This window comes from Penicillium daleae (assembly GCF_028827525.1).
Source record: "Penicillium daleae strain IBT 16125 chromosome Unknown utg000008l_segment0_segment0, whole genome shotgun sequence".
Classification (NCBI taxonomy): Eukaryota; Fungi; Ascomycota; class Eurotiomycetes; order Eurotiales; family Aspergillaceae; genus Penicillium; species Penicillium daleae.
The window spans coordinates 3,173,147-3,187,630 of record NW_026623156.1 but is presented as its reverse complement, the minus strand read 5'-3'; the positions used below and the strand labels follow the sequence as shown (position 1 = coordinate 3,187,630).

At 50.4% G+C, this 14,484-nt stretch overlaps 5 protein-coding genes across 5 annotated transcripts; 3 read left to right on the top strand and 2 right to left on the bottom strand.

Moving 5' to 3' along the window:
- Positions 1-49: 49 nt before the first annotated feature.
- Positions 50-1,772, top strand: N7458_009671 (ADP-ribosylation factor GTPase-activating protein; the record flags this gene model as incomplete). Its single annotated transcript, XM_056913053.1, has 4 exons — positions 50-115; positions 196-331; positions 407-590; positions 665-1,772. The coding sequence occupies 4 exons, from the start codon at positions 50-52 to the stop codon at positions 1,770-1,772; spliced, it is 1,494 nt and encodes a 497-aa protein (XP_056761902.1).
- Positions 1,773-2,852: 1,080 nt separating this feature from the next.
- On the bottom strand, positions 2,853-3,733 carry N7458_009670 (uncharacterized protein; the record flags this gene model as incomplete). Its single annotated transcript, XM_056913052.1, has 3 exons — positions 2,853-2,994; positions 3,046-3,123; positions 3,177-3,733. The coding sequence occupies 3 exons, from the start codon at positions 3,731-3,733 to the stop codon at positions 2,853-2,855; spliced, it is 777 nt and encodes a 258-aa protein (XP_056761901.1).
- Positions 3,734-4,203: 470 nt separating this feature from the next.
- N7458_009669 (uncharacterized protein) lies at positions 4,204-4,755 on the top strand (the record flags this gene model as incomplete). The annotated part of the gene is made up of 2 exons (XM_056913051.1): positions 4,204-4,495; positions 4,547-4,755. The coding sequence occupies 2 exons, from the start codon at positions 4,204-4,206 to the stop codon at positions 4,753-4,755; spliced, it is 501 nt and encodes a 166-aa protein (XP_056761900.1).
- A 1,290-nt stretch (positions 4,756-6,045) lies between these two features.
- N7458_009668 (folic acid synthesis protein) lies at positions 6,046-7,684 on the bottom strand (the record flags this gene model as incomplete). Its single annotated transcript, XM_056913050.1, has 3 exons — positions 6,046-7,027; positions 7,084-7,292; positions 7,352-7,684. The coding sequence occupies 3 exons, from the start codon at positions 7,682-7,684 to the stop codon at positions 6,046-6,048; spliced, it is 1,524 nt and encodes a 507-aa protein (XP_056761899.1).
- Positions 7,685-8,516: 832 nt separating this feature from the next.
- N7458_009667 (nitronate monooxygenase) lies at positions 8,517-9,732 on the top strand (the record flags this gene model as incomplete). The annotated part of the gene is made up of 3 exons (XM_056913049.1): positions 8,517-8,529; positions 8,610-8,871; positions 8,940-9,732. The coding sequence occupies 3 exons, from the start codon at positions 8,517-8,519 to the stop codon at positions 9,730-9,732; spliced, it is 1,068 nt and encodes a 355-aa protein (XP_056761898.1).
- Between the last annotated feature and the right edge of the window lie 4,752 nt (positions 9,733-14,484).

Sequence of the window (14,484 nt, the reverse complement as noted above, 5' to 3'; positions counted from 1 at the left end):
CCCCCGCCCACCCTTTCCTTCCCTCTCATAGTCTCCTCACTCGTCCACCATGAGTGCCTCCAAGGCGCAGTCTCAAAAAATCTTTGAGAAGCTGAAGCTCAAGCCCGCAAACAAGGTGCGCACCAACACCCCGCCTCTGGCTGCCCATTCTGCGGTTTTTTGGTCATTGTCCACTAACGGTCTTCTTGCGAGTAGCTATGCTTTGACTGTGGCTCCAAGAACCCGACTTGGTCGTCAGTCCCCTTCGGTATCTACCTGTGCCTCGATTGCTCAGCCCATCACCGTAACCTTGGTGTCCACATCTCCTTTGTTCGATCCACAAACCTCGACCGTATGTATCATCCGCCGATGTGATTTTATTCGCCGAGACCGATGGATGACCATGTGCTGATGGGATTTTATACAGAGTGGCAATGGGAGCAGCTGCGAGTGATGAAAGTTGGTGGAAATGAGTCGGCGACCAAGTACTTCCAGACTCATGGAGGATCAGCTGCGTTGGCGAGCAAGGACCCCAAGACCAAGTACACATCCAATGCAGCTGTCAAGTACAAGGATGAACTGAAGCGACGCGCTGCGGCGGATGAGCAACAGTCAGTACCTTCACCCCCTATTTCGGTGATTTGTTTATGAATCCGCGGGAATGCTGACAAGCGCAATCCTTTAGGTACCCCGGTGAGGTTGTCATTACGGATATTCCTGCTGGTACTCCATCAGATGGCTCCGGTACCCCTGCAGGCGACCAAGATGACGATTTCTTCTCGTCGTGGGACAAGCCCTCCATCAAGCGTCCGAGTAACCCCCCTTCCCGCACTGGAACCCCACCTGTCGTGAGCCGCAATGGCTCACCCTTCCTGAACGCCGGCGCGGGCGCCAATGGCCCTCGCTCGAAATCCCCCCTGTCTGCATCCGATGAGAAGTCCTCTTCTCCTGCCCCGACTGCCATTCGCGCAAATGCCGCTGCCCGCAAGACTACCACGACCAGTGCCGCGAAGAAGGGCAGTATCCTCGGAGCCAAGAAGGCGCCCAAGCTTGGAGCCAAGAAGGTTGTTGCCAGTGATATTGATTTCGATGAGATGGAGCGCAAGGCCAAGGAGGAGGCAGAGCGCATTGAGAAACTGGGGTACGACCCCGAAGCTGAGCAGGCCGAAGCCAAGGCCGCAGCTTCCACCCCGGCGATCACCTCTCCCACCCCTATCAGCCCCAGCCGAGCTGGATTTGGCGCTACTGGCAAGACTCATGAGCGCAGCTCAAGCGATGTTGAGCGACTGGGTATGGGTATGAACAAGCTTGGCTTTGGTCAGGTCTCGAAGCCTGCGGCCCCGAAGAAGCTTGGCTTTGGTGCCGTGGGCCCCGCCAAGTCCAATGTGGATGGTATGTATCAAGACCCAAGCCAAAACCAGAACATAATATTAATGACCCCGATAGATGAAGAACTTGTCCAGACGAGGACTCGCTTCGGTACCCAGAAGGGTATCTCTTCGGATGAGTTCTTTGGCCGTGATCGCTTCGACCCCAACGCCCAGGCGGAAGCCAAGCAGAGACTCTCTGAATTCGACAGTGCCACTTCTATCTCCAGCAATGCCTACTTCGGCCGGCCCGAGGACGACCTTCCTGCAATTGATGATGGTTACGGAGATCTGGAGAATGCGGCCAAGGACTTTGTCCGACGCTTCGGTATCACCGCCGGTGATGACCTCGAGAACCTTTCCCATCTCGTTGGCGAGGGTGCCACGAAGCTTCAAGGTGCTATCCGCAACTACTTGAACAGCTAATTGCGAGGCGAGACCGTTTCCCAGATTACCCTACGTTCTGTTTCGTCGATTATTTAGCAAGCCCATTGACCACCCTCCTCGACTCTCTATTCTCCGTGATGCGTGACGTATACCTCTCTGTCTGTCCACAACTCTCGCTATCACTTCCCACAATCTCTGTCTCCTTGACTGTGATGAAAAGACCTAGGGTCAAATTTGGAATTGCGCTTGGTGTGATTGACGTTTGACCTGATGATTCCCTTTCCTTGTGTCCACTGCAATCCCATTGCGCATTCTACAACAACATGGTTCTTTCTTTTTGTCTTCGCTTCATGTTCTCCCCCTTTTGCGTTCCCTTATGTTTCCGTGCTCTGGTAGGATTCGAGTTAATTGAGAAAATACATGGCTCTTTGTTTCAAAGCCCTTTCCTTGATGTTACACGGCGATAGACAAAAGCGCATGCCAAATACATAAGATCAATGCCAAGATATGACGATTCGTATATTCTGATAGACAGTTGACTAAAGTCTTAACCGAAAGTACATACCTCGGTCATTCTCACATTTCCCGATATTATAATCTCGTATCCACTCAGCCACCCGGCCTCCCCGAATTGAATGCTCCCCCATCGCTAACTCCATGTTGAATCAAGAGAAAGACCTCGCCCAGCATCCTGTAGCCGAGCTGTACTGGAGCTTCAGTTCGGGGCTTTGCATCCGAAGCGCGGGCTGACACCTTTACAGAACACTCAACCTTTCCGCCACAATGCTGACGGGATAAAGCGCAGCTCTCGAAGCCAAAGAACTATCCTTGACCGTGGATTCAGCACGATGCTGCCAGCGCGACACCCACAGCGGGCTCTCTCAGAGGGCACCAGGACTCGCATTTTCCCCCTGGCGTTGCTATTACCATACAACCTCGTCATCGGGCACCCGCTACGAAAGCTTGCGCCAGGCACTGTCCTCGATGCCCAATTTAGGAGCTTCACACTTGTTCATTTCGATACATATTTGACTTTTGAATCCTCCTTTAAAAAATCCTTCCATTATGGATTTGAAGATTCATGCAAATAGTAGAAGAACTCTCGACGGATTTTGCTGTTCACCAAGTCCACCCAGTGGTGTCATCGGCCCAGTCTATCGTCGTGAGAGATGGCTTTGCTAAGTGAAACAGAACGTAGTACTTGTCATGCCACTCATCGTTTGTATCAGTACGGCCTGCGCGTGAAAACCCTGAGAAACGCCTGATTGGTATCAGCTTAAGTGTTCAATACTGAATAACTAATAGAGCGTACATATTCCCAGTGGCCTTGTCATAGATAATTTTCGACATGGTTGACATACGCGGTAGGTAACCATACCTCTTCAGCTTTCTAAGTTTCATGTCAATCAAGAGCACGCCAGGCAGACACTTCCGTATACTTACGGAAAGCCTTCGCGAAATTTATCGCGGATCGCTTTGCGTGATTTCAAATCTAGCTTCCAGAATTCTTCTGCGCTTAAAGGCTCCCCGGGGACTTTATCCCAGACCACATAAGTGATATTACCTCCCGGAACGACACTATCTTCGCCTTGCTTTCCCTCTTGGTAGGCAAGGAGATCAGGGACAACATCGCATTCCAGTTTCTTAAGCATTTTCAAGGTCGTCAACTCAGCGTGTGGCTGCGGCTTAGCAGCCTGCTTTCGTCGAATTTGAGGGCTCTGATATTGAGTGCCAATAACTGGAATTTGAAGATAAATGCGCATAAAAGCCTTCTTGCTAGGAATTTCCTTGCGATAGCAGAGAAACTTAGCAGCTGCGAAGGGAAGTCCAAGGCCATCAGTAACGTCCTGCTGCGTCATCGATTGAGATCGTTCAGAGAGCTTCTTATCAATCACCCAGGGTTGGCGGGGCAGGTGGAGAGGCGGCTCCGATGGTGGATCGAGAGTGACGTCCTTGCCTTCGAGGCCGCACAGGAACCCGGCAGTTTCGGGATTGTTCATGCTGGCTTGATGAGTTTTGCAGCGATGGATGACGACGTATTGGCAAACGAAAGCTTAGTAAAGCCGGTATTTGGATGGGAATGAAGAAAACAAGAGTTGTTGATGGGAAAAGTGATAATTGCAAAACAGATATACAAAGCAGAAACCTCATAGGAAGGTGAGTGACATCCAACATCCACCAAGCCAAATTGGGAAAATGACAGTAAGACCCGGAGAAGGACCTAGTTAACTAAGTTAGGTAACTAACTAACTAAGTAAGCAGCTCATAGAGAGCATCCAGCCCACACGCGGTCTATACCGAAAACGGCGCACTCGGCCTCACAATACTGTTTAATTATGTTCAATTATGAACTACTTTCTGGTGGCCTAATCATCTTCAATCTCTTGAGGTGTTCTATTCCTTTTCCATCCCGAACCCCAGCCCCCCTAGAAAGGCGATGGGCTTTAGCTTTCTTGCGGAAATGCACGCTATGCGCGCAGAGATGGCAAGCATGAAGGATCAGATCAAGAAACTCGAATCCCATCGCCAGAGCCATCTGGATCTCGGTCAAAGAGCTATTTCCACCTGGGTACGAGATGCGCTTCACAAAGACACAGAACGCCGGAAGGAGGAGATCCATGGACTGAATAATGATGTTATCCACGGCGGTGATGTGCGATCCGATGCCATGGTAGTCACTGAGCGCTACAAGAAAAGCAGCACCGAATGGCAATCTTTCCGTACGCTATATGGCCTCACCCCGGACAATGTGAATGATCTCGGTATTGTCTACAAATTCCCTTGATGCTCGTTTTATCGCTAATATGTTCTAGACCAACGGAAATGCTATGGATCTCTGCAGGCCTTAGATAGAGCAGCTTCTATCCTGCTCAAGAACGCTCAGACAAGCCTCCCCACTAAGGCGATAGGGAAGAAACGCGAGGATCTTGTCGCTTTGCTACTAGAGAAGCGCTATGAAGAGGCTGAGAAGATGAGCAGTACTTTTCTTTGTGGGAACGAGTCGTCTATGGCTGAAGTGTAGTTCTAGTCCTACCAAAAAGGTAGATATTGCTATCCAATGAATCGCTTTCTAAGAAGCAATCATCTTATGATTACTTTGACCCTTTATTCATACACGAAGGAAGAAGGACGAATTGCACTGCAAATGTCTAAATTTTGGTAAAATTATCCCCAACCGGGTACTCCCAGAAGCAATGCGCCAATCAATGTACAGTGGCAGTTCAAAAGTCTGAAACCAGGGACCAAGAAAACAGGCCGTCAAAATATGCCTCGATTTTATGTTTTTAACAGATCTTTCTGAATGTCTTTGAACCGTCTTTCTAGATATTCCCGGCATCTGTGTTTCAATTTGTCTTTCAAAGTATAGCTGATGGGATGGGTTTGAAATTTCGGGTGTTGCAAACTTATGGAACACCACTGTACACACAGAATTTTATGCCTCCAACATAATCACATCCTTTTCATGCTCCTCCAAGTCTCCATTGGCATCATTATCAGACTTAGCCCATTCTGTGTTAAATGTCTTGAACGGGGACTGGCGTGTTCTAGCCTAGGTCGGTATTTTGCACCCAGGAGAGGACCCATTAACTCTGTTTTCTCTTATCCTCCTTTTCTTCCTGACTGCTTCCTGTGCGTAGGTGTAGATGACGCCATATCTTAAGATTGATGTATACACTAAGTAGATTGGCCGATGACAGTTTGAATAAACTCTGCTACAGCCGGTATCTCCTTGCTCCAGTAAATTGTCGCATCCCAATAGTGTCATCTAACACCGCCGCTGGCAGAATATGCAAGAACCACAACTAGCACCACGAATCTCAGAACACAATGCTCTCCATTTCCCAGCTTATCTTTAGTCACAACGGCCTTATAGTCCTGGAGCTATGGAACAACGAATTCCTACACGACCTTACCGCCCTCAGTAACCTCAGTAACCTCAGTGGTAATCCTAGTAGCCGCCTCCCAGATTAACCCACTCCCATCTCCAAGATTCTTGAATGGAGTCAAGAAGGACAGAAGACAGCAGTGGAACATACTAATTATTTAAGACGACATAAAACAGGGAATATTGAATGAAGGCAAAAATAATTATCTTCATTCCCTTGGCAGGGCTGCGTCTTGATTGATATTTCATCTCAATTGACTTGATTCCTCCGCATTGTTTGAGTAACCCGGTCTCACAGCATCGTTCGTTCAAGGAACCTATGAGCCGATATGCAAATGTTGAAAAAGAACACTAGAAACAAGAACAGAAAAAGAACCATGACTCTACAAAGCCATGACAATTATGTACTCACCCCACAACCTTAAGTCAGACACGATAAATCGCATCAGCAACCTTAGCAACCTGCCACATCTCATGCACATCATGCACACGCACAATATCCGCACCACCAGCAACACTAGCAGACACTGTAGCAGCAGTGCCCCAAACCCTCTCCTTCGGTGTCTTCACACCAGTAATATGACCAATAAACCTCTTCCGACTCGGCCCCATCAACCAAGGAAAACACTCCAACCCCTCAACACCCCTCAACACATCCAACCCCCGCAAAATCTCCAGATCATGCGGCTGATTCTTCGCAAAGCCTAGCCCCGGATCGAGAATGATGCGCCAGCGCCGGATCCCCGCGTCTTCGGCGGCGGCGATACGGGCGCGCAATTCGGCCGCTACTTCGGGGATGACTCCGTGAGGGTACGAGGTTAATTTAGTCATGGTTTGCGGCGTGCCGCGCATGTGCATTAGGATAATGGATTTCCCGATGCGTGCGGCCGTGGGGAGCATGTCCGGGTCTAGTAGGCCGGCGGAGACGTCGTTGATGATATCTGCACCGGCGGCACAGGCTGCTTCCGCGACGCGCGCGCGGTATGTGTCGATGCTGATGGCGATGTTGGCTGCTTCCGGGATGGAGGTGCGGATGTGGGTGATTGCTGGGACGACGCGGGCGATTTCTTCGTCTGCGCCGACGGGCGTGGAGCCCGGGCGGGTGCTTTCGCCGCCGATGTCGATGATTGTTGCGCCGGAGGAGATGAAGTCGCGGACTGTTTTGGTGAGTTGGGTGAAGTCTGTTGGGGAGTGGGTGCCTCCGTCGGAGAAGGAGTCGGGGGTGAGGTTGAGGATGGCCATGACGTGGGTGTTGCGGGTGGGATCTGTGGCATGGAGGGATGGGAAGGTTGAAGAGATTGGTGTTGTTGAGTGGGGGGTGGGCTCTGGGGGTGGCAGAGCTTTGAGATATTCGCTGTATGTTTGTGTGTTCTTGCCTTGTTGGGGAGGTCGTTCATGGGGGATTAATCTAGGTATGTTAGGACGGATTGTCTCTTTGGGATGGAACGTGGGTTTGCGACATACTGGCAGAGTGGCCGGAGGACAAAGTCTCGCTCTAGCATGAGCTTGTGTGGAACGATTAGACGCTCATGAGAGAAGACCTCTTGGTCGTATAATAAAATATCCAGATCAATAGAGCGCGGACCCTTGTCGATCAGCTTCTTGCGGCCCAGGGCGTTCTCAAGAGACTGAAGAGTATCCAGCAGCTCCATCGGCGCGAGAGTAGTTTCAACCTGTCTTTGATCAGTGACTTGTCCATACAATCAAATCCAAGTAGACATAGATTACCTACCTCGCAGACTCCATTGATGAAAGTATCTTGTTCCAAGACATACATCGGCGTCGTCTCAAACAGCGAGCTAGTCCTCTTAACCTTGATATTGGCCCTGTCCAACTCCAGACAGGCCTTTTCAATCATTTCAACCCGATCGCCCACGTTACTCCCCAGCGCGATAAACGCGCGGTGAAGTTGAGATCCACCCTGAACCGGGTTCATCTTGGAGTCCATGCGCGGCTCAGTTCCGCTCGAAAATCTCCTCTCAGACGCTTTGAGCTGCGATAGCGGGGTCATACGCTTCGATCTGACATTTTCAGCGCAGGGAGATACATGCGCCAGATTCCCCATAGAAATTGGCCCTGCTTGAGTCTCAGTATACGTGGTTTTGTAATATATAGGCGCGAGAGAAGGAGGTCCAAAAAGAATGCGGGGACATCCTGGCCTATTTTTTTTTTCTGCGCGATACAGATAATCTAACAGATAAGGCCGGTCTGGCCGTGGAGCACTTACTTGAGGTCATGACAGCAATTGAACTATATATAAAGGTACAAATTAGATATTGATTCCATATCATCAACTATGACTCGACATGTATGTGGAGACTTGCCTGTTTGTCCAAGACCCGTTCAATGGCCGAGTGTAGTACCTCGACGCGTCCGGAGACCCCGGTAATGACGGGACGCTGCTAGCCGATCGCAATGGTCGCCATGAATGCGAAATGCCACGGGCACCAGCGAATGCAGAGGCTCCTTGAAAGCGTAGAGCCACGGAGCTCATGCTGTTGAGCAAAGAAAGGAACGAGAGACAGAACCAAAACCAAACGAAAGCTAGACTTTGGGAGTCGTCCACTTGGTACTCTCGTCCGGTTTGGTCTCGTGCATGCAAGTCATCCGTCACCTTTGGTGGCCTGAATGCCTTGACACCAGAAACGCGAGGCTGCCAAGTGGTCTGATTGCGGCCTTACGTAAGGGTCCCGCCCCACTGTCGCTGTGACCCGGAACCCCCGCCCGGCTAAGGCCAACGTGTGCTGGTCGTGCGAGCTGAAAGGGACCGAGGCATTTTGGGAGTGTCTGTGACAGGCCGAGGAATCGCCTCCCTTTATTTAGGGCCTTACTTTTCCCCAGATTTTCCACTTCTTCTCACCCCATCTCTCCGATCTTGCATCACATCGCATAGCATCATGGCCTCCCCTCGTGAGTTTTGTACTGTTAATACTGCTATACCTTGTTGTTATACCTACGCTAGACGGTTGCTTACTATGTGTCCGCCACAGAGCTCATCCGCACTCCGATCACTGATCTGTTGAAGATCAACCACCCCATTCTGCTGGCTGGTATGAACGTGGCCGCTGGCCCTAAGCTGGCGGCCGCGGTCACCAATGCCGGTGGTTTGGGCGTCATCGGTGGTGTCGGTTATACTCCGGATATGCTCCGGGAGCAGGTCGCCGAGCTGAAGAGCTACCTGAAGGACAAGAACGCTCCCTTCGGTGTCGACCTGCTCCTCCCCCAGGTCGGTGGCAGTGCTCGCAAGACCAAGTAAGATACAGCAGATATTGCGAAGACACCAAAGACAACCAGGCTAATCAACTCGCTCTTACCTACAGCTACGACTACACCAAGGGCAAGCTCAACGAGCTCGTCGATATCATCATCGAGAGCGGTGCTAAGCTCTTCGTCTCTGCCGTCGGTGTTCCCCCCAAGGCTGTCGTCGAGAGGCTCCACGGTGCCGGCATCCTCTGCATGAACATGATCGGCCACCCCAAGCACGTCCAGAAGGCTCTCGACGTCGGTGTCGATATCATCTGCGCCCAGGGTGGTGAGGGTGGCGGTCACACCGGTGACGTCCCCACCACCATCCTCATCCCCACCGTCGCCAAGCTGGTCCAGGGCCGCAAGAGCCCTCTGACCGGCCAGCCCGTCCAGGTCATCGCCGCTGGTGGTCTGTTCAACGGCAACTCCGTCGCCGCTGCTCTCATGCTCGGTGCCTCCGCCGTCTGGATCGGTACCCGCTTCATTCTGGCCGATGAGGCCGGTGCCCCCGTTGCCCACCAGGAGGCTGTCCGCACTTCCGGCTTCGAGGACAACATCCGCACTATCATCTTCACTGGTCGTCCCCTGCGCGTCCGCAAGAACCCTTACATCCTGAACTGGGAGGAGAACCGCGCCGAGGAGATCAAGCAGCTCACTGCCAAGGGTATCATCCCCGTCGAGCACGACTTTGAGAACCTGCCCGATGACGTTGATGACGACGTCCTGGACAATGCCCGTCCCTTCCTGATGGGTAAGGTCGCTGCCGTTGTGAACGAGAAGAAGTCTGCCAAGGCTATTGTTGATGAGCTCGTTACGGATGCTGCTGCTCTCCTGAAGAAGGGTAACCAGATGGTCGCCAAGTTGTAAATAATGATCCCCCCTTTTTGTTCTTGTTTCTACTTGCCATAGCTTGGCTTCAGAGGTAAACAATTGAAATATAGCCTCCTAAATAAACTATGCTTCCTCAACCACAAAATTTTACAACCGTATATGGTAAACGTCAGAGTGGGTTCGGCCATTGACAATCATAATTACGAAGTAACCAAACTGCATTTTCTATTTAGTTCGGGTAGCCCAAGCTTTGAGTAGCTCCCAGAAGACAAAGCAATGGTACATGAAACATGATCAATATTTGATTCCTTTTCAACCTCCACCATCATCCTTGTATTTGTGATTCCCCCAATGGACTTGAAAATATCTGAGACCGACAGGTAGTCGGTACGTACCAAAATGGACCTGAGGTGCACGACTTTTTTGGGTGTGGGGTCGGAGGGTGAGGTTCAAAGTGGAGGACGTTGAGAATTGAATATGGATGGCCGGGACAATGTCGGCATTGGTGTTTTTGTGCGGCAGTGGATAGATGGAAAGAACGGGGAAGAAAATGTGTGATTGGTATGACTGAACGCCTTCTGAATTTGTCCTGACATGCAAACTGGTTGCCCAGCTACATGACGCCTGTTCAGGAAAGAGTTGAGTCAAGCTTGGAGTAGGTTGTTCTGTCGATAGGCGGAGGTCACGAGTGAGGCGACGGATAATGACGGTGATTGAAGGTCAATGTGTCATGTCGTGGAAATGACTGAACTCGTTCTGAATTTGTCCTGACATGCAAACTGGGTTCCCAGCTACATGACGCCTGTTCAGAGAAGAGTTGAGCCAAACTAGGTGTCGGTTTGTCGTCTTTCGTTGCTGGAACGGCGGCGTTCGTTTGAGGATCGACCTGCGAATCTGTGAGTATCTCAAATACATGGCAAGCCTCTCGAAGTAGAGACTGCCAGCAGAAGAGCAAACGAGGAGGCTGAAATATTTGGCAGTGGAGACACAGTCACCCCCAGCTTCCCCAGAGGTGGGTGCCGAAGCAGTTACCGGTTTAACCACACCCTACACAGGCTCGACACCAAGTTCATGGTCATCGAGGCTCACTCAAGAACGTTAGTGTAGGCTCCTGCTGAGGATGTTAGCTGAGGCCAAGAACGACAAGAGTAGGTAAGATCCCTTACCTATTTGTTTGGTTCTGCATGCCATCAAAGGATGGAACGTTCCAGAGGCGGTATGAGGGAATGACCCCTAAAGCAGACATATCGTTGATGGGTTGACCGAAGAATGAAAGGTCAGATTGGTAGTTGAGATCCCGTAGGGTCGACAGGTCAAGACCAAGAGTAGTGAGAGGAGAGACATGTTGCAAAGAATCCCTGCAGCCGCTGGTCAGTAGCTGTTGAGGGAATCACTTCATTGAGGGCTGCCATCTCACCTGAGAAGAAGCCTCAAGAGGTATGAGGGTGACAATCCAAGACGTCGAAAGACAAGTCATGATGGACGAGACAAGTCAAGGTAGGAGGGACAAGTTAAGATGGAAGTCCAAATAAAGTTGAGTAACAGGCCAGTGGGCCAGAAGGTGGGCCAAAAGGCTGAGGAGTGGGGAGTTGAAGAGGGAAGAAAAAGAAGAGGAGTCTTGGGGAGGAGGAGATATTTATACCCATTAGGATAAGAGGAAGCCCTAGTTTCCTTTTTCTCAATTGGGGCGTTATTTGTGTCCTCGCTGTCTGGAGAAGGCAGCGTGGATCGTGCCTTCCTAAACGGGAAATGCGTTTGCCCTCATGTCGGGCTTCGGCCATGGGACGGGCATGTGACCAAAGGAGAGCCGGTCCTGGCCCGACTACTAAAACGGTCATGTGTCCGGCACGGAACATCACAGAGCTTTAAGGGCCGAATCGAACCCGGACTTGCCAGAAGGGTGTTTTTGAAGAACGTCCAGGTTTCAAGAGTGGTATATACAGAAGTCTTAGTAACATTGCAAGACTTCCACTGCAGTGCACCAGATGTTAGAAGCTCATTTCCAATTTGCTATATTTTGTACAAGTAATTCATCCGATACGCTCGAGAACATTGTATGCATCAAATCATACTCTAGGGACCATTGCAACAAGCTTTCTAAACGCAGACCCCCCAATGGGTTATTCAGTAGCATGTCAGAAAACCTCTGTATGTGTATGGATGTACTCAGGACAGAACTGTGGCATGCAGCGTCATCTTGTAAACATGATTAGTATCAAAATGATCATCTCTAATTTGATGGAACTCACCAGGTACAACAAAGTTATCTATCAGGCTAGTTTTGCTTCCTTACTACCTGGAAAGTCGAATCTTGACTACCCTTCAAAAAACTGCAGTCTAAACTTTGATGGCTCAAGTTTCCTATTGCTGTTGCATTCATCACTGGTCCTTGCTCGTGTAGCATTGATCAGAGTGCCTCGGTTGTCTTTAAAAGGATCCTCGAACCATATGGATGAATGACTGGTTACTTCTATCAGGCACAATGTCTCTTTTACGAGTGCATATTCTCTTGTATTTTCTCTTCACTTGATATGTGCTATAGTTGAATGTAAATTTGGGGCATTATACTTTTAGTCTTTGGTAACACTGGGCTAAAAAAAAAAAAAGACAGACAAATGGGCCTGTCGAGGACGCTGGCTTCCACAAGAAGATACTAATATAGCAAAGACGACTGGGCAAGAGAATGAGCGAGATCCTGCTCTTCATATATACACGTCTAGTTCTTCAGGGGTAGATATCCTTCAGGAAGGACGAAGACAAGAAGCCAGGAGCAGTGGCAGCAGTGTGATCGACAGCGACAGATCAAAAACCAGGGCAGCCAGCGGCTAGCTTGGTAAGATACATTGATTCCTGCCAAGAACTTAAGATGAAACAACCCAAACCAGCCTTTCCAGGGACCGTGCAACCCATCTTCCAAGATCAACACAACGAGAAGTCCCGTCACGATATAAGCATGTTATGAAGGAACACGGATGTGTGCTGACTGACGATCAGGGGGCTACATGCCGTCGCGCGTCTAACCCTCTCTTTAGTCCAGTCGCAGGCGCCGATATTTGCTCACCAAGGTACAGCATCGCGTACGACCTCAACGAGACCCAGCTACTCGCGACCCAGTTCCACTTTAGAGTATCGTTAGTACACAGCGGTGGAGGCAAGGCAACTGTTTTCTGTTCGGACCGACTCCTTGCTGAACATCCCTGGTGAGAAATCTGTTCACGGTACGAGCTATTCTATTGCACCCGAGGTATGTAGCTATGTAGTGAACTGGAAAGAATTATGGCAGTTGCATTCCTGGACGTTGATTATCCTCCTGTATCTTGCCTGACGAGCCATCTCACCGTGGAACAACAGAGAACTAGTCGGGATGAACTAGCCCCGAATCTTGAACGCTGTTAATCCACTGGGACGATGAAGGAGAGGCCGCAGAGAAGTATATCTAGATAATTCAGTGTGAAGTCACGTATACCATCGGTATTGACAAACAATCCGTTGAGGACGAGACTGCCAAGCTTGTGAGATTCGATTAATTCGGGAATTTCCAAATCTTCAAATGGGCGTACTACTTGGGCGAGCTCTATGACCCAAGTTTGCAAGGGTTCAGCTGTTTTCGCATTCTTATGGTAGTTATTTTGACGCGGGGGTTGGTTCCATGAATGGTATGGGCCGAGAGTTCATTCAGTCTATAGGGCCTGGACGTAGGTTTCAGAGGCTCGGGTGGTCGGGAAGAGGTATACTTTTTGGTGAAATGGATGATCACAGTGTAGTCACCCACCTGCGAAGAGAACTCCGAAAGTTAATAGCCGACATGAACATGAAGTCAAGAGGAAGCGACACGAGACCCAATCATGTATATTGTGCTGGGACAGTGTCGTTAGAAATTGAAAGAGAGTTCCGTTCATACTATAGTAGATTAGTTTGATCATTTGATCAAGGCGGAGGAGATCTCTAGCTTGACCCGCAATCTCCTCGTAAAACACCAGCGCATACGATCCCTAGCATGTGCCCAGGCGCCGAGGCCGAGCCCGAGAAGGCAGGGAGATCCAGGATCCGATAACAGGGGGCCGATCCTTCGGGGAGCTCCGACTTAATGGAAAACAAGTACTCCGTACATCGAGGATCATGATTCATGATTCATGACTGAGAGGTAGAGCCGCAGATGGCTTGCATACGTAAGAAGCAAAAATAAGCTTGACAAGGTTAGTCTGGAATCTCTGGATGGATCGGAGGCGATCCTGGGGATATCCGCACTGGCCCGCCGGGCCCCATCGAGATACAGAATGTACTGTAGATGTGTTGGATGGAGCAAAAAAGCTTTACGATATAGGATTGCTTGAAGATCTGGGGAGGAGAGCTGGGTGCACCAATCGCGTTGCGAACGGTGATCTCCGCTCTGGATGTACAACCTTCAGGGTTGGTGGGAGGAGGGGAAACTCTCCTCATCGGCGCCCAAGCAACAAAACAAGAAATCCGGGGCACATCAGATGCGGAGAATCAGCGTCATGCATTCCTGTTTGCCTATTAGCCCTGTTCGCGGGAAATGGGCTCTGCACGGGATGTGATCGCGGGTGGCCGACCGGCTCAACCTGCTGGATCAGGGTCCGAGGAGGCTATGGATCATTGGATAGCGTTTTGGAGGCGGGCTTTCCTGGACGAGTGAGGATGGCGGATCGCGATATCAGCCTCGGATGATTCGGGGAGGAGGGGGGTGTGGTTGCCACTTGCCAGTGCCACGAGGGAGGAAATTGAGTTGCGGCATGGGCCTCTCCCCCCGCACATCCTGATCCTTGT